Here is a 17,570-nt window from a genome sequence, read left to right as displayed (position 1 = left end):
ACACTGCTCTGCTTTGCTCTCTAATGAGATGGATTCAGTCTCAGCCTGACTCTGCTGCTCTGCTCCATTTGTTGGCATGGACCAGCAGCTCTCTCTCTCTCAAAGAGCAGAGCAGAGGCCCAGTTAATATATTAAAAGTGTCCAGGTTTTCGTCCTCTTTCTCTCTCTCTCTCCGGAGTTATTTGGAAGACTCTCTTGGGTTATTTTCTTTCTTATGGGTTCTCTCTTGGGTTCTGACATTACTTTTCACTCCAGCTGGAGTGCCTTCAACTTCTGCTGCGCTCACTTCCTTACGTTGTCAGCAATTAATCTATTTGCTTAGTCACTGTTTTATTATTATATGATTAAGCTTCGAAGTCATCTCTACTCATAGATGTGGCTATCTATTTATAGGCCCCCCTCATAAATCTCTAAGTAAAGTAATTGCATGTGTGCGTAGGTTGTGCTATCTGTTTTAATATGCAATGAAGACATGGCTGAGTAAAGATAAGATGACTCCTGTGGGTCAAGTCAAGCGTTAGCTGGAATGTATGTAGGCAGAGGATGCTGTACATTAAACAAGAACAACAATGGCAGCCAAACGGTAACATAATGCCTCAGAGTCAATTGGAACCTCTCCCATTGACCCATTCATTAAATTGGGACTATTCCCATTGATTCACTGTGTGTGGATGTAAATGAATATCGAGTCCATAGAGCTGCCTGCCATATCCGATTCCATATTGGAACTTCCAGATGTATTCCTTGGAGCGCTGGTTTTTATTGGCCCGGAACAAGGAATAGGAATACAAGCCGCCGCCCACGGAATTACATAATACTCCCTGCCGGTTGTCAAGGCTTTCATCCCAGAATCCCCCCTCCAATCAGGGGGACCGGGGTCGACTACGCACTCCCCATCCATCCCCAATCATGTTCTATCACACACCCACACCCTCTTCCAAACCCACATCCAAACATTAACAACCGACACATGCTCATAAAGTGCTGATCAGCGGAGCTAACTTACAGCACACAGCTGGGCCCTAGGCAGTCTAAGGGGAGCTGTGCTTGATTAAACATTTCACAGAGAGACTAAAAATACATCCCATGATGAGGTCACAGGTTTCACATCCTCTATCTCCCCTTAGGCAACCTAAAGCAAATAATCATGAGTGTAATTTGAGAGAGAGTCAGTGGGCAGCAAAGTTTGTGAGTAAACGGTCCATGGTCCACAATAAACTGTCGACTGTAAATTGATTTATAAACCATACCCATATTGTAACAGATCGTCCTATATGTGGTGCCAATGTGTAGACTATAAAACAATATACTGTATAAGCTTTGTTATCTAAGCATATACAATATTGCAGTGGGCTTCTCAAGGTTTGACGGACATGTAATAAACAATAACTACTTACAGTTGAAGTCGGAAGTTTACATACACTTAGGTTGGAGTCATTAAAACTCGTTTTTCAACCACTCCACAAATTTCTTGTTAACAAACTATAGTTTTGGCAAGTCGGTTAGGACATCTACTTTGTGCATGACACAAGTCATTTTTCCAACAATTGTTTACAGACAGATTATTTCACTTATAATTCACTGTATCACAATTCCAGTGGGTCAGAAGTTTACAACCACTAAGTTGACTGTGCCTTTAAACAGCTTGGAAAATTCCAGAAAATGATGTCATGGCTTTAGAAGCTAATTGACATAATTTGAGTCAATTTGAGGTGTACCTGTGGATGTATTTCAAGGCCTACCTTCAAACTCAGTGCCTCTTTGCTTGACATCATGGGAAAATCAAAAGAAATCAACCAAGACCTCATATGTGTAGACCTCCACAAGTATGGTTCATCCTTGGGAGCAATTTCCAAATGCCTGAAGGTACCACGTTCATCTGTACAAAAAATAGTACGCAAGTATAAACACCATGGGACCACGCAGCCGTCATACCGCTCAGGAAGGAGACGCGTTCTGTCTCCTAGAGATTGACGTACTTTGGTGCGAAATGTGCAAATCAATCCCAGAACAGCAAAGGACCTTGTGAAGATGCTGGAGGAAACAGGTACAAAAGTATCTATATCCACAGTAAAACTAGTCCTATATCGACATAACCTGAAAGGCCGCTCAGCAAGGAAGAAGCCACTGCTCCAAAACCTCCATAAAAAAGACAGACTACGGTTTGCAACTGCACATGGGGACAAAGATCGTACTTTTTGGAAAAATGTCCTCTGGCCTGATTAAACAAAAATAGAACTGTTTGGCCATAATGACAATCGTTATGTTTGGAGGAAAAAGGGGGTGCGCTTGCAAGCCGAAGAACACCATCCCAACCGTGAAGCACAGGGGTGGCAGCATGCTGTGGGGGTGCTTTGCTGCAGGAGGGACTGGTGCACTTCACAAAATAGATGGCATCATGAGGAAGGAAAATTACGTGGATATATTGAAGCAACATTTCAAGACATCAGTCAGGAAGTTAAAGCTTGGTCGCAAATGGGTCTTCCAAATGGACAATGACCCATACTTCCAAAGTTGCGGCAAAATGGCTTAAGGACAACAAAGTCAAGGTATTAGGGTGGCCATCACAAAGCCCTGATCTCAATCCTATAGAAAGTTGTGGTCAGAACTGAAAAAGCGTGTGTGAGCAAGGAGGCCTACAAACCTGACTCAGTTACACCAGCTCTGTCAGGAGGAATGGGCCAAAATTCACCCAACTTATTGTGGGAAGCTTGTGGAAGGCTACCCGAAACGTTTGAACCAAGTTAAACAATTTAAAGGCAATGGTACCAAATACTAATTGAGTGTATGTAAACTTCTGACCCACTGGGAATGTGATGAAAAAAATTAAAGCTGAAATAAATCATTCTCTCTACTATTCTGACATTTCACATTCATAAAATAAAGTGGTGATCCTAACTGACCTAAGACAGGGAATTTTTACTAGGATTAAATGTCAGGAATTGTGAAAAACTGAGTTTAAATGTATTTGGCTAAGGTGTATGTAAACTTCCGACTTACATTTACATTTTAGTCATTTAGCAGACACTCTTATCCAGAGCGACTTACAGTTAGTGAGTGCATACATTTTCATACTGGCCCCCCGTGGGAAACGAACCCACAACCCTGGCGTTGCAAGCGCCATGCTCTACCAACTGAGCTAAGGGGACTTGAAACGGACTTCAACTGTGTTCTTTATCCTTTTATTCAATTACATAGTAACGTTTACAAGCCGTTTTTGGTTTCATACCTTGTCCACAGACTGACATAAGTTTCATAAGTCTCTCAGTATAACAACCCACTTGGGATGCACTACGCTGTTTCCTTTTCCTGCTACACTGAACTACATTGTAATGATCTGTACAACACACTGTATGATGTTCTGTTCTACACAGTAACATTGCTAAGCACAGCACATAGACAGACAATGGGATGAATTCTCTCAGAAGAGAGTGTATCAGAAGGCATTGCATGTCCAGTTTCTGCCCTGACAGTCGATGTGGAAATGTCAGGACTTTCTCGTGTGTGAGTGTGAGAGAGAGAGAGAGAGAGAGAGAGAGAGAGAGAGAGAGAGGACTGAGAGAAACCCCAAATCCTCCCGGGCTAACCGGAATGTGTCAAATGCAAATTGACTAGTTTCCCACTGGCAGCAGCCCTGATCTCTGCTCAGGACATTATCCAGCTCACTTCCCAACGCTGAAATTGGATTGGAAACGGATGTGCAAAGGAGAATGAGAAGATACTTCCATTTTACAATCACACACACACACACACAAAACGCCATAATCATCTGTCGGATGCCGAGGGGCTGGCTGGGATAGAATCCAGTTATGTCCATGGTGTGTGTATTCAGTTAGCTTATTACTGTAAGTGACATAGCTACATCTGGTTATAACTCAGTGTAGGAGCTGTGTGATATTCCAGGGTTCCATGGGGCTCAGTTCAGGGACACAAACATAAGCCAGGTTGATCCATCATGAAGTACTTCTAAGTACTTTCCAGGTAGGTTCCTAGTTCAAACGCGAAACTCTAAGAAAAAAATATTAGTCCTGAAGAAAAGCATCAGCATGCAATGGATTGTGTGTTGTCCTCCTGGCTTGAATTGCATCATAGAACATTATTATGTGCTTCACAGGTTTCTAGTGTTCCCTGGTTCAAAAGCAAATCTCTAAGAGAAAAAAGCCTTAGTCTTGGTGGAGAACAACATGGCCATGCAGTGGAGGTTCTGTAGAGCATTGTGTGTTGTCCTGCTGTAGCTGAGGACTGTGGTTAATGTGAACGAGGTGCCCCGTGCAGCCTGCACATCCTCTCAGTGTGATGCCAGGGTGATGGATGGGCCCTAGCCTAGCCTGCTGGGTGGTGAGAGGATAGAGGGTCTGGTCTGATCACTGCTCTGGTGCAGTCTGGTACACAGATGATGCAAGGCTGAAGCACACACAGAAACACGCAGCAGGATACACAAAACATGCGTGCACACACGCAAACCCATGAGCACACACGCGCACATGCTTTGTCACCACTCAGGGGTCTTGAGTATCTGCTGACTGCCTCTGATCCTGACCTGTGTGTGGGTGCGTGGGTATGTGTGTGTGTGTGCAATGGTGGGGTGTTGATAGGACATCTGGAACACCAGAGAAAATACCATGGACAGTGTTCTCTGTTTTCAAAGCATTGTGTTAAAAAGGATTACTTTGTTTAACACCATCAAGATGCACACCAGAACAACAATCTTCCATAACCAAATAATTACATTATCAGAAAATTCCATAAGAATTCCATAAATACCATAAGAAAACAAACACATTTGTTTTACCCAGTATCCACTAGCCTATGTGTTGACTTTTGAAGAGCTTGACTTTCCTTCCCCTCAGAGCTTTGTAGAGCTACCTTTCCTCTGAGCTGCTGCTGCTTATTTGTGAACCTAACGGTCCTGGCTGCTCTAACTGGTGTCTGGCCTCTCCTTATCCTCTCTTTAGCCTCTCTTCCCCATTGTTGTTCATATTATTGTGCTAAAGTGAAGATAATGTAATCTACCCCCCTCTTCCATCTACTGCCTCCTCCGCCCCCCCTCAACCCACTTCCCCTCTGCTCCTTCCTGATGCCCCACAACAACTGCACACAGCACACTGTCAGGTCACAAGACGGAAAACTACTCTCCACTAAAGTTACTCATACCCATTTCAGACATTGAACTGAGTGTTCAATTTAACACTGTGCGAGTGTCTATACGGGCCCACACTTTCAGTGTTAAATTAACAGTGTGCTTAGTGCTGAAGCACTGAAGCATAACACTGAAGCAGCGAACTTTGTGAAGACCAATACTCATTCTCAACTTTTGACCACAACTTTTGACCACGACACAGTAGCACAAAAGATACTGCCAGGAAGTAAGATGTTTTTTTTCTCCCTCAAAACAAACCAGGGCGGTACTACAGGGCTACTCAAATATAAATAATTGTTTTCTTGGTCAATCTGTTCAAAATAACATTTTTAATGAAAATATGTAAATCATTATTTGAATATGTTGGTAACCCGTTGTATAAAAGTGAAAATGCCCTCGAAGCCGGTGTTTGGAGGATATATTGGCATGTACATCCGCTTACCGTGTGTGTTTGGTTATGTGGATGTAGGTTTGTCAGATTGTTTGAAGTGGGTGAACTGTGCCATAGCGTGTTTGTATGTGAATTCCAGACAGACATTTCCTTCATTGCTGGGTTTGCAAAGCCCTTGTGACTACAGTACAGTGACGTCAGATGATAATGTCTTCACATGGCCTTGGTCTGCATGCACTATCCAACACTGAGGAACTTGAGAGGAACTATGACTACATGTCAGAGTCTAACACAGTCTGCATGTCCAAGAGCTGTGTACACTGAACAGAAGTTAGCCCTATTTGCTAAAAGACCAAGTCCATATTATGGCAAATAAGCAAAGAGAAACAACAGTCCATGATTACTTTAAGACATGAAGGTCAGTCAATACGGAACATTTCAAGAACTTTGAAAGTTTCTTCAATTGCAGTCGCAAAAACCATCAAGCGCTATGATGAAACTGGCTCTCATGAAGACCGCAACAGGAATGGATGACCCTCTGCTGCAGAGGATAAGTTCATTAGAGTTACCAGCCTCAGAAATTGCAGCCCAAATAAATGCTTCACAGAGTTAATGTAACAGACACATCTCAACATCGACTGTTCAGAGGAGACTGTGTGAATCAGGCCTTCATAGTCGAATTGCTGCAAAGAAACCACTACTAAACGACACCAATAAGAAGAAGAGACTTGCTTGGGCCAAGAAACACGAGCAATGGACATTAGACCGGTGGAAATCTGTCCTTTGGTCTGGCGTCCAAATTGGAGCATGGCTACCACAGCATTCTGCAGCAATACGCCATCTCATCTGGTTTGGGCTTAGTGGGACTATCATTTGTTTTTCAACAGGACAATGACCCAACACACCTCCAGGCTGTGTAAGGGCTAATTGACCAGGAAGGAGAGTGATGAAGTACTGCATCAGATGACCTGGCCTCCACAATCCCCCGACCTCAACCAAATTGAGATGGTTTGGGATGAGTCGGACCGCAGAGTGAAGGAAAAGCAGCCAGCAAGTGCTCAGCATATGTGGGAACTCCTTCAAGACTGTTGGAAAAGCATTCCAGGTGAAGCTGGTTTAGAGAATGTCAAGAGTGTGAAAAGCTGTCATCAAGGCAAAGGGTGGCTATTTGAAGAATCTCAAATACAAAATATTTTGATTTGTTTAACACTTTTTTGGTTACTACGTTATTTCATAGTTTTGATGTCTTCACTATTATTCTACAATGTAGAAAATAGTAAAAAAGAAAGAAAAACCCTGGAATGAGTAGGTGTTCTAAAACTTTTGACCGGTAGTGTACATCAAATTCCTTATATTAAGCAGTGGTGGAAAAAGTACCCAAAAGCCATACTTGAGTAAAAGTAAAGATACCTTACTGGAAATTAAGTAAAAGTGAAAGTCACCAATTAGAATACTACTTGAGTAAAAGTTTTAAAGAACCTGATATTAAATAGCCGTAAGGTAAATGTACTTAAGTATCAAAAGTAAAAGTATGAAACGTAAGAGCCGTAAATCCAAAAGGCAAAACAGCCAGACCTTTTATTTGTTTTTAGCTTTTCTGAAAGGTAACAGTCTTGTGGATACAAGAACAGCGCAGATAAAATCAAGAATGTGGATTCTCAAATAGACAACACTTCAAAATCAATCTCTTACAGACAAAATTGAATTACGCCTTAATAATGAAGGAATATAGCCAGTAAACGTAAGCACTTACAATCACAGTCACTTTGCTTTAGAAAAAACATCCTATAATAGAACCCTATACATAGCGTTAAGCTGTCATTATTTGAAGCTGAAGAAAAAGCTGGTTTTCAAAGTCTCTGGAATCCAGCCTTGCTCTCATGTTGCTGAAAACAAGTCCTGCAATGCTGAACAGCCTTTCACATGCAGCTGATGCAGGTAAGGTTGTGTTTAGCCTCAGAGACAGCATACAGACTGCCGGGAAGGACTTGAGCAAATTCGTATGATCAGCTGAACAAGCCTGGTATCCGTCCAGCTGTTTGGAGCTTTCTTGTGCTTGAGAGGTCTTCATGGCAGAGAATAAGTCCTCCTCATCTAATAAACTGCTACCATCACCTAGCTGCAGCACGGGTTCTTCCAGGTGGTCCTTGATGTAGTCCATTCCTGAAGTACAAGGAAGATGACAATAGAAATCATGCCGTTATGAGCCTACATTAATCCATCCCCATCCCCCATCTATATAAACCAAGCAACAAGGCTAAGTAGGCTACCCATTGGACTGAACCACAAAGTCAGGATTGTAGTTTAAATGGGTGATTCTCAAATCTATGAAGTGTCAATATGTACACTATACACAGTTTATGAATAATAAAATACTGTTAATTAACCACGTTGTCTTACCCATTCTGATGGTGGCGTCATCCTTTGTCCACGTTGTTTTGCATTTGGGGAGAAGGATTGCAGCTGCGATCAGCTCAGGGTTGTGAAACATGTGGCTGAAGCGCTTCTTCAGTCCCAGTTGTAGCGCATCCACCAGAGGCTTACAGTACTTCAGGGACAACTTGATTCGGTCAAGTTTTGTGATCAGCAGGTTGATAGTTGGAAGTAGCCACCCCATCTGGACATTGGTTTCAGCCTGCAGGATGTTGATGGCCTTTGCGACTGGGCTCATTGTGTGCAGCATACTCTGTGAGGAAGGCGAGTTCAGCTGGATTGAAACTATGAAGAAAAAAAAATATATAATAATACTGTTTCCTAACCCTATACAAAAGGGGACCACTAACCATTTCACCTGATTTAACTACAGTAATCAATGGCTGGATAAGTAGTTGACTAAATGGATCAATGATAGTGTATGGCTACAACATGTGAAACAGTTATTAGTCCCCAAGCAAAGGGTCAGGAAACACTGCAACAGATTTAGACAACATTCAAGATCTTAAATTATGACAAAATAATACATAATCCTTACTTACATTGGAACCTCGAAGTCTGTGCAGAGAACTCTGACGGCCGCCTCTCCTTTGTCTTTGACGATCCTCGGGAGTCTTTCTACAGCCATGAACCAGGAGTTCCACCTTGTAGCATTCGGGCGCAGCGTGGATCTTCAGCATTTGTTCCAAAGTGCTTGGCACTTGCCAAATGTTGAACGGGACACTTTTTTGTAAGCCTCACTGGATGTAGCTTTCAGGGCATCGACTGTAGATACTAAGTTGAGTAGGTGCTTCGGCAGCTGGTACTCAAAACCATCATCTTCATTCAGGATCGTTGCCACATCAACAAACTCCACTTCTTCACTCTCCTCTTGTTCCTCTTCCTGTCCTGGCTGAGCTGCTTCACCACCCACTGCTTCCACTGCCTCGTTGTTATCATCTTCTCCAAAAACTTGGAAAGCTTTCAAGAAGTTAGAGCCGTTGTCTGTTGTTGTTCTCACAATCTTACCCCAGATTTCAAACTCAGTATGAATGTCATTTAGGGCACCTGCCAACACATCAAATGCAGACCAGCAGTCGGTGGTGGTGGCGATGTGGTTAACTCCTCTCATGGCCTCAGTCACCTTCTTCATTTCCGTGGAGGCTTCATCAATCCTGGAGGGCAGTGTGGGCCTTGATAAGATATTTGAGTTAGGCTGCAGATCCTGGACAAACTTTCTGAATGGTTCTTGTTCTACAACAGCGAATGGTTGGAGCCCTTGGACCACATACTTCACCACAGCTTTGTCGATGGATTTTTGAGACACCGTCTTCAGTAATGTGCTCTCCTTGATGGTGGAGGGAGTCTTAGGGGCATGTTTTCTCTTCAGTGTTTGCCGTCAGTTCTCCATACTTCTTAAGATGGTGTACATGCTTTCTCTGAAATAAGAAGAAAAGGAAAAGAGAAAGACTGTTACTTAGCTACATAACAACCATCACCAAATACTTAAGGTATAGGATCCTAATTTTAAAGCTATAAACAGCATTAGTTAAGTGAGAGTTTGTGACCACCATTTAATATTACAATGAGAAAAAAACTGTTAATTGATCTAGCTAGTAGGTTACGTCAATAACTGAAGTCTACAGTAATTAGCTAGGTAAGAACAACTTTAGCAACTAACACAATGAATAAAATGGCTAGTTAACACACGAAAGCTAACATTAGCTAACTAGCTAGCTTGACCAGGTGTTTAGAGAAAAGGTATTTGGCTAGACTAACGTTAGCTGACTAAAGTGTGCCCAGATTCGGAAAGTACTAGTTACCTAGCTTGTTAACAAGCTAGCTAGTTAGCTCGTGTCAGTTTAGTTAGATTGCATTAGCTAACAAAGCTACCGAATCTGGCCACATTGTAGCCAGCGAAAGTAAGTAGCTACTAGCTAGTGAACTATTTAGGTATATAGGATTAGCTAGCATCAACTAACACTGCTTGTTGTAATAGTAAATGTGGGCTAACTAGGTTAGCTAATGTTAGCTAGCACGCTAATTAGCATGCTAACGTTATTCTAGCTAGCAAGCTAACAGTAGGCTTACCTCAATGTGTGTTTTTTTTAGGTTCGAAGGTGAGTTCTTGAACGCTAGTATTTCCTGAACTTTTGGTAAACATAACAGACATTTCATCCGGTAGGATAAATCCTTCATTCCGAGAAAAGGAAACATTTATTTTTAGATACAGCCAAGGGTGTTCCTCCTCATCAGGTGGTGGTAGAGCGATGTCGGACATGATTGTGCGATTTCGGACACGCTTGGGCAAAGTGCTACTGAGTGGTTGACTGTTTTGCAAGTGACAGGCTCCTGGTGGTTGGAGGTAGCTCTTTAGGACCCTTGGATTTGCCCAAACTGATGAGGATTGGTTCAACTCTGCATGTCGTCGCATGCTGCATTGCAAAAACAAGTTCACCAATGAGCGTGCTGACTCGCCGATGTTGCTTGTATCTTGTTTCCAAAATGAATTTTTTTTTTCTTCCAGCTTCAGATTGATTTGATTTCGTAGCGAGTAAGGAAGGTGTCAGGGGAAATGTATCGGAGTAAAAGTATACTTTTTAAAACATTTTATGTAGTGAAGTAAAAGTTAAGGTCAACAGAAATATAAATAGTAAAGTACAGATACCCCAAAACTACTTAAGCACAGTAACAAAGTATTTATACTTCGTTACTTTACACAACTGGAAATCAGTCAGTTGAAATAAATAAATTAGGACCTAATGTATGGATTTCACACGACTGGGAATACAGATATGCATCTGTTGGTCACAGATACCTTAAAAAAACAAGTAGGGGCATGGATCAGAAAACCAGTCAGTACAGTCCCGTGTAGCTCAGTTGGTAGAGCATGGTGCTTGCAACGCCAGGGCTGTGGGTTCGATTCCCATGGGGGACCAGTATGAAGAAAAAAATATGCACTCACTAACTGTAAATCGCTCTGGATAAGAGCGTCTGCTAAATGACTAAAATGTAAATGTATCTGGTGTGACCACCATATGCCTCAGGCAGTGCGACATCTCCTTCGCATAGAGTTGATCAGGCTATTGATTGTGGAATGTTGTCCCACTCCTCTTCAATGGCTGTGCGAAGTTACTGGATATTGGCAGGAACTGAAACACGCTGTCGTACACGTCGATCCAGAGCTTCCCAAACATGCTCAATGGGTGACATGTCTGGGAAGTATGCAGGCCATGGAAGAACTGGGACATTTTCAGCATCCAGGAATTGTGTACAGATCCTTGCTACTTTGGGCCAGGCAATATGATGCTGAAAGATGAGGGGATGGGGGCGGATGAATGAGATGACAATGGGCCTCAGGATCTCGTCACGGTATCTCTGTGCATTCAAATTGCCATCGATAAAATGCAATTGTGTTCGTTGTCCGTAGCTTATGCCTGCCCATATCATAACCCCACCATGGGGCACTCTCTTCACAACGTTCATACACAGTATCTGCCCAGTACAATTGAAACTGGGATTTACCTGTGAAGAGCACACTTCTCCAGCGTGCCAGTGGGCAAATTCTCACCTTTGATGGCCACTGGCACGCTGGAGAAGTGTGCTCTTCACAGGTAAATCCCAGTTTCAACTGTACTGGTGGGGCTCGGTTACGATGCCGAACTGCAGTCAGGTCAAGACTCTGGTGAGGATGACGAGCACGCAGATGTGCTTCCCTGAGACGGTTTCAGACAGTTTTTGCAGAAATTCTTTGGGAGTGCAAAACCACAGGTCTAAGAGGATCCCGCAGGTGATGAAGCTGGACGTGGAGGTCCTAGGCTGGCGTGGATATACGTGGTCTGCGGTTGTGAGGCCGGTTGGACGTACTGCCAAATTCTCTAAAACGACATTGGAGGCGGCTTATGGTAGAGAAATGAACGTTAAATTATCTGGCAACAGCTCTGGTGTACATTCCTGCAGTCAGCATGTCATTTGCTTGCTCCCTCAAAACTTGAGACATCTGTGGCATTGTGTTGTGTGACCAAACTGCACATTTTAGAGTGGCCTTTTATGGTCCCCAGCACAAGGTGCACTTGTGTAATGATCATGCTGTTTAATCAGCTTCTTGATATGCCACACCAGGTCAGGTGGATGGATTATCTTGACAAAGGATAAAATGCTCACTAACAGGGATGTAAACAAATTTGTGCACAAAATCTGAGAGAAATAAGCTTTTTGTGTATATGGAACATTTCTGGGATCTTTTATTTCAGCTCATGAAACATGGAACCAACACTTTACATGTTGCGTTTATATTTTTGTTCAGTATATATCCAAAAGCCAAGGGGCTATGCGTTCTATGGAAAATAATGAACGACAAGATGTTCCACGACGCGCAAGTGACATTTATTTGGATACATCCATAACAATGAGATAATGATGTGCGATTTCACCTGGCATAGAAAATGTGCTCTCTCGCCAGGACACTGTTGTTCAGAGGGGCTAGCCAACAACACAGCTAACACAATCACTTAAAACGGAAGCTGGAAAGGCTGTAAACAAGCTGCACTTCATTTTGTTTTACCTGTTTTCTATTGACATTTCTTTGTATATATCCATAGAAATTATGCTGATTCTGATTTCGACTGGCTGAGAAAAGCTGCCTGTCTGTCTGTCTCATCCCGACTCCTAGAAATTCCTTACTATGGGACAGCTGGAGATCGAATTTCAATATTGAAACAATGTTGCAAATGTCAGAGAGACAGACAGCAAGGTTTATACAAATGTGCGCTATTGAAAACCAATTGCTAGTCTAAAAGAAATGGGAGATAATGTCTCGATGCTTTTTACAGTGGAGACCAAGTTTATAAATTGTTTGGCTGGGCTGATGAGACAGTGGATTGTGCAGTGAGATGGAACAGAGTAAATAGGCATTTCAACGTTATAGCTTTAGCTGGTGGTAACTTGTGGAATAGACACCGGCTGGAATGCGGTTTTAACCAATCAGCGTCCAGGATTAGACCCACCCATTGTATAAAGGGAAATAATGCACGCACTAGAATGACCTTCAAGCGAATCAAAACCAAGTATTCAACAATGCCATGATATAACCAGTCGTAGTCTCTCACACACAATGAGGTTCTAAGAATTATGCAGCATGGACACCTGCAAAATTCTTAGAATCTTAGAGTGTGAGTGAGAGAGGAACTGTGACTACATAGCGGAGTCTGCATGTCCAAGAGCATTGTGTGTCCATGCTGCTGTTGCATACTTCGTAGAACATCAGCGTGTGTAAGAGAAAATCTATATACAGTTGAAGTCGGAAGTTTACATACACCTTAGCCAAATACATTTAAAATCAGCTTTTCACAATTCCTGACATTTAATCCTAGTAAAAATTCCCTGTCTTAGGTCAGTTAGGATCACCACTTTATTTTAAGTGTGTGTGAAAGAATGTGAAATGTCAGAATAATAGTAGAGAGACTGATTTATTTCAGCTTTTATTTATTTCATCACATTCCCAGTGGGTCAGAAGTTTACATACACTCAATTAGTATCTAGTAGCATTGCCTTTAAATTGTTTAACTTGGGTCAAACGTTTCGGGTAGCCTTCTACAAGCTTCCTACAATAAGTTGGGTGAATTTTGACCCATTACTCCTGACAGAGCTGGTGTAACTGAGTCAGGTTTGTAGGCTTTCTTGCTCTCACACGCTTTTTCAGTTCTGCCCACACAATTTCTATAGGATTGAGGTCAGGGCTTTGTGATGGCCACTCCAGTACCTTGACTTTGTTGTCCTTAAGCCATTTTGCCATAACTTTGGAAGTATGTTTGGGGTCATTGTCCATTTGGAAGACCCATTTTCGACCAAGCTTTAACTTCCTGACTGATGTCTTGAGATGTTGCTTCAATATATCCACATAATGTTCCTTCCTCATGATGCCATCTATTTTGTGAAGTGCACCAGTCCCTCCTGCAGCAAAGCACCCCCACAGCATGATGCTGCCACCCCCGTGCTTCAGGGTTGGGATGGTGTTCTTCGGCTTGCAAGCGACCCCCTTTATCCCTCAAACATAACGATGGTCATTATGGCCAAACAGTTTTACTTTTGTTTCATCAGACCAGAGGACATTTCTCCAAAAAGTACGATCTTTGTCCCCATGTGCAGTTGCAAATCGTAGTCTGGCTTTTTTATGGCGGTTTTGGAGCAGTGGCTTCTTCCTTGCTGAGCGGCCTTTCAGGTTATGTCGATATAGGACTTGTTTTACTGTGGATATAGACACTTTTGAACCTGTTTCCTCCAGCATCTTCACAAGGTCCTTTGCTGTTGTTCTGGGATTGATTTGCACTTTTCACACCAAAGTACGTTCATCTCTAGGAGACAGAACGCATCTCCTTCCTGAGCGGTATGACGGCTGCGTGGTCCCATGGTGTTTATACAGATTAACGTGGTACCTTCAGGCGTTTGGAAATTGCTCCCAAGGATGAACCAGACTTGTGGAGATCTACCATTTTTTTCTGAGGTCTTGGCTGATTTCTTTAGATTTTCCCATGATGTCAAGCAAAGAGGCACTGAGTTTGAAGGTAGGCCTTGAAATACATCCACAGGTACACCTCCAATTGACTCAAATGATGTCAATTAACCTATCAGAAGCTTCTAAAGCCATGACATCATTTTCTGGAATTTTCCAAGCTGTTTAAAGGCACAGTCAACTTAGTGTATGTAAACTTCTGACCCACTGAAATTGTGATACAGTAAATTCTAAGTGAAATAATCTGTCTGTAAACAATTGTTGGAAAATTTACTTGTGTCATGCACAAAGTAGATGTCCTAACCAACTTGCCAAAACTATAGTTTGTTAACAAGAAATTTGTGGAGTGGTTGAAACACGAGTTTTAATGACTCCAACCTAAGTGTGTAAACTTCCGACTTCAACTGTATATACAGTGGGGGAAAAAAGTATTTAGTCAGCCACCAATTGTGCAAGTTCTCCCAGTTAAAAAGATGAGAGAGGCCTGTAATTTTCATCATAGGTACACGTCAACTATGACAGACAAATTGAGGGAAAAAAATCCAGAAAATCACATTGTAGGATTTTTAATGAATTTATTTGCAAATTATGGTGGAAAATAAGTATTTGGTCACCTACAAACAAGCAAGATTTCTGCCTCTCACAGACCTGTAACTTCTTCTTTAAGAGGCTCCTCTGTCCTCCACTCGTTACCTGTATTAATGGCACCTGTTTGAACTTGTTATCAGTATAAAAAGACACCTGTCCACAACCTCAAACAGTCACACTCCAAACTCCACTATGGCCAAGACCAAAGAGCTGTCAAAGGACACCAGAAACAAAATTGTAGACCCGCACCAGGCTGGGAAGACTGAATCTGCAATAGGTAAGCAGCTTGGTTTGAAGAAATCAACTGTGTGAGCAATTATTAGGAAATGGAAGACATACAAGACCACTGATAATCTCCCTCGATCTGGGGCTCCACGCAAGATCTCACCCCGTGGGGTCAAAATGATCACAAGAACGGTGAGCAAAAATCCCAGAACCACACGGGGGGACCTAGTGAATGACCTGCAGAGAGCTGGGACCAAAGTAACAAAGCCTACCATCAGTAACACACTACGCCGCCAGGGACTCAAATCCTGTAGTGCCAGACGTGTCCCCCTGCTTAAGCCAGTACATGTCCAGGCCCGTCTGAAGTTTGCTAGAGTGCATTTGGATGATCCAGAAGGGGATTGGGAGAATGTCATATGGTCAGATGAAACCAAAATAGAACTTTTTGGTAAAAACTCAACTCGTCGTGTTTGGAGGACAAAGAATTCTGAGTTGCATCCAAAGAACACCATACCTACTGTGAAGCATGGGGGTGGAAACATCATGCTTTGGGGCTGTTTTTCTGTAAAGGGACCAGGACGACTGATCCGTGTAAAGGAAAGAATGAATGGGGCCATGTATCGTGAGATTTTGAGTGAAAACCTCCTTCCATCAGCAAGGGCATTGAAGATGAAACGTGGCTGGGTCTTTCAGCATGACAATGATCCCAAACACACCGCCCGGGCAACGAAGGAGTGGCCTAGCCAGTCTCCAGATCTCAACCCCATAGAAAATCTTTGGAGGGAGTTGAAAGTCTGTGTTGCCCAGCGACAGCCCCAAAACATCACTGCTCTAGAGGAGATCTGCATGGAGGAATGGGCCACAATACCAGCAACAGTGTGTGAAAACCTTGTGAAGACTTACAGAAAACGTTTGACCTGTGTCATTGCCAACAAAGGGTATATAACAAAGTATTGAGAAACTTTTGTTATTGACCAAATACTTATTTTCCACCATAATTTGCAAATAAATTAATTAAAAATCCTACAATGTGATTTTCTGGAGAAAAAAAATCTCATTTTGTCTGTCATAGTTGACGTGTACCTATGATGAAGATTACAGGCCTCTCTCATCTTTTTATGTGGGAGAACTTGCACAGTTGGTGGCTGACTACATACTTTTTTCCCCCAGTCAATATCTAGCGTCGACAAGTTTGCGAGTTGACTTGCCTTGACATGGCGTGACCGCATATGAGCTCAGATTCGTAAGAAATATGATGACACACGACATCAGCCTCCTCTGAAGCTTCAATACGTTTTTCAAACCATTTCTCACACAGAGCATCCTTCAGCTTTTGCACACATGCTTGCATCCTGCTAAACACTTCCTCTCCTGGCTGCAACTTTAACATCAAAGGAACAAACAAGAAATAACACACTGAAGAAGTAAACAACGTAGCTGAAAAGCTGAATGCTAAGAATCTTATGCGTTTAACTTCATGGTGCACTGAGGAGAGGCCAACACTAACAAACTGATAAACTCAGGAATAGCTATCGGTTAGCCTTAAATAAGTGTTTGATGAGATGTATCCAGTCTGTGGATAGGCCATTATTTTAATGGTGCGAGTCAGTGATGCTCCTGCTTTTGTCTACTGCCAAACTGCAGTGTGCATTTGTTAACTTGATGGAGACATGTGCCCCTGCGATATCTGATATGCCCACTACCCACAATCTGCCAGCAAACCAACCAAACGATTACAACTGTGTACATAAACATACTGCTTGCACTCAGAATTCTTCCTTTGCTTGACAGACTTACATGTATCTCAGCAACAGGAAATGACAGAATAACTTTTCTTGACCTATCTACACACCATCACTGACAATGAACATTGTGATACACAAAAATAGATGCTCATACAAACAACTCACTTGAGGTTGAGGTTTCCTGACAGGAAGATTGTTATATTTTACATTCAACACAAACGTTTTGATAGTTCTGAATCAATTATGTCCGGGTAAATGATTGCAAGTGTATAGACATGAAACTCCTACAAGTATTATAGTTGGCTGCTTTCCAAGCCAGTACTTGTGTATGTTGGCATATAAATTAGTAACAGTGATGTTTGATCGAGGTCGTTTGGTATTTGATATTCCAAAGCTAAACACTACCACAAGGTAATTTTTCTTAAATGGGAAACATCACTCATCTGGGCTCTTATAAGCTTTGCAAACACCAGCTGTATATGAGATCTGTGAAGACATGGGATCTGCTTCCATGAGTCAAACTGCATGCTTGTTTTCTTAACTGGATGCACATTTTCT

The 17,570-nt window shown here is 42.4% G+C and overlaps 2 protein-coding genes across 2 annotated transcripts in view; both read right to left on the bottom strand.

Moving 5' to 3' along the window:
• Positions 1–17,570, bottom strand: part of itga1 (integrin, alpha 1) — an 85,785-nt gene that overhangs the window by 55,590 nt on the left and 12,625 nt on the right. The gene's annotated exons all lie outside the window — the stretch shown is intronic.
• LOC121582840 lies at positions 7,084–10,449 on the bottom strand. Its single transcript, XM_041898974.2, has 4 exons — positions 10,035–10,449; positions 8,507–9,382; positions 7,932–8,249; positions 7,084–7,694 (listed from the first exon to the last, which is right to left on the bottom strand). Exons 3-4 carry the CDS (start codon positions 8,212–8,214, stop codon positions 7,342–7,344), a joined length of 636 nt encoding a protein of 211 aa, XP_041754908.1. The 5' UTR covers positions 8,215–8,249; positions 8,507–9,382; positions 10,035–10,449; the 3' UTR covers positions 7,084–7,341.

The sequence above is a fragment of the Coregonus clupeaformis genome, chromosome 15 (assembly GCF_020615455.1).
Source record: "Coregonus clupeaformis isolate EN_2021a chromosome 15, ASM2061545v1, whole genome shotgun sequence".
In the NCBI taxonomy this organism is placed as follows: domain Eukaryota; kingdom Metazoa; phylum Chordata; class Actinopteri; order Salmoniformes; family Salmonidae; genus Coregonus; species Coregonus clupeaformis.
The sequence above is the reverse complement of the archived record's forward strand: the minus strand, read 5'-3'. Positions and strand labels throughout refer to the sequence as shown.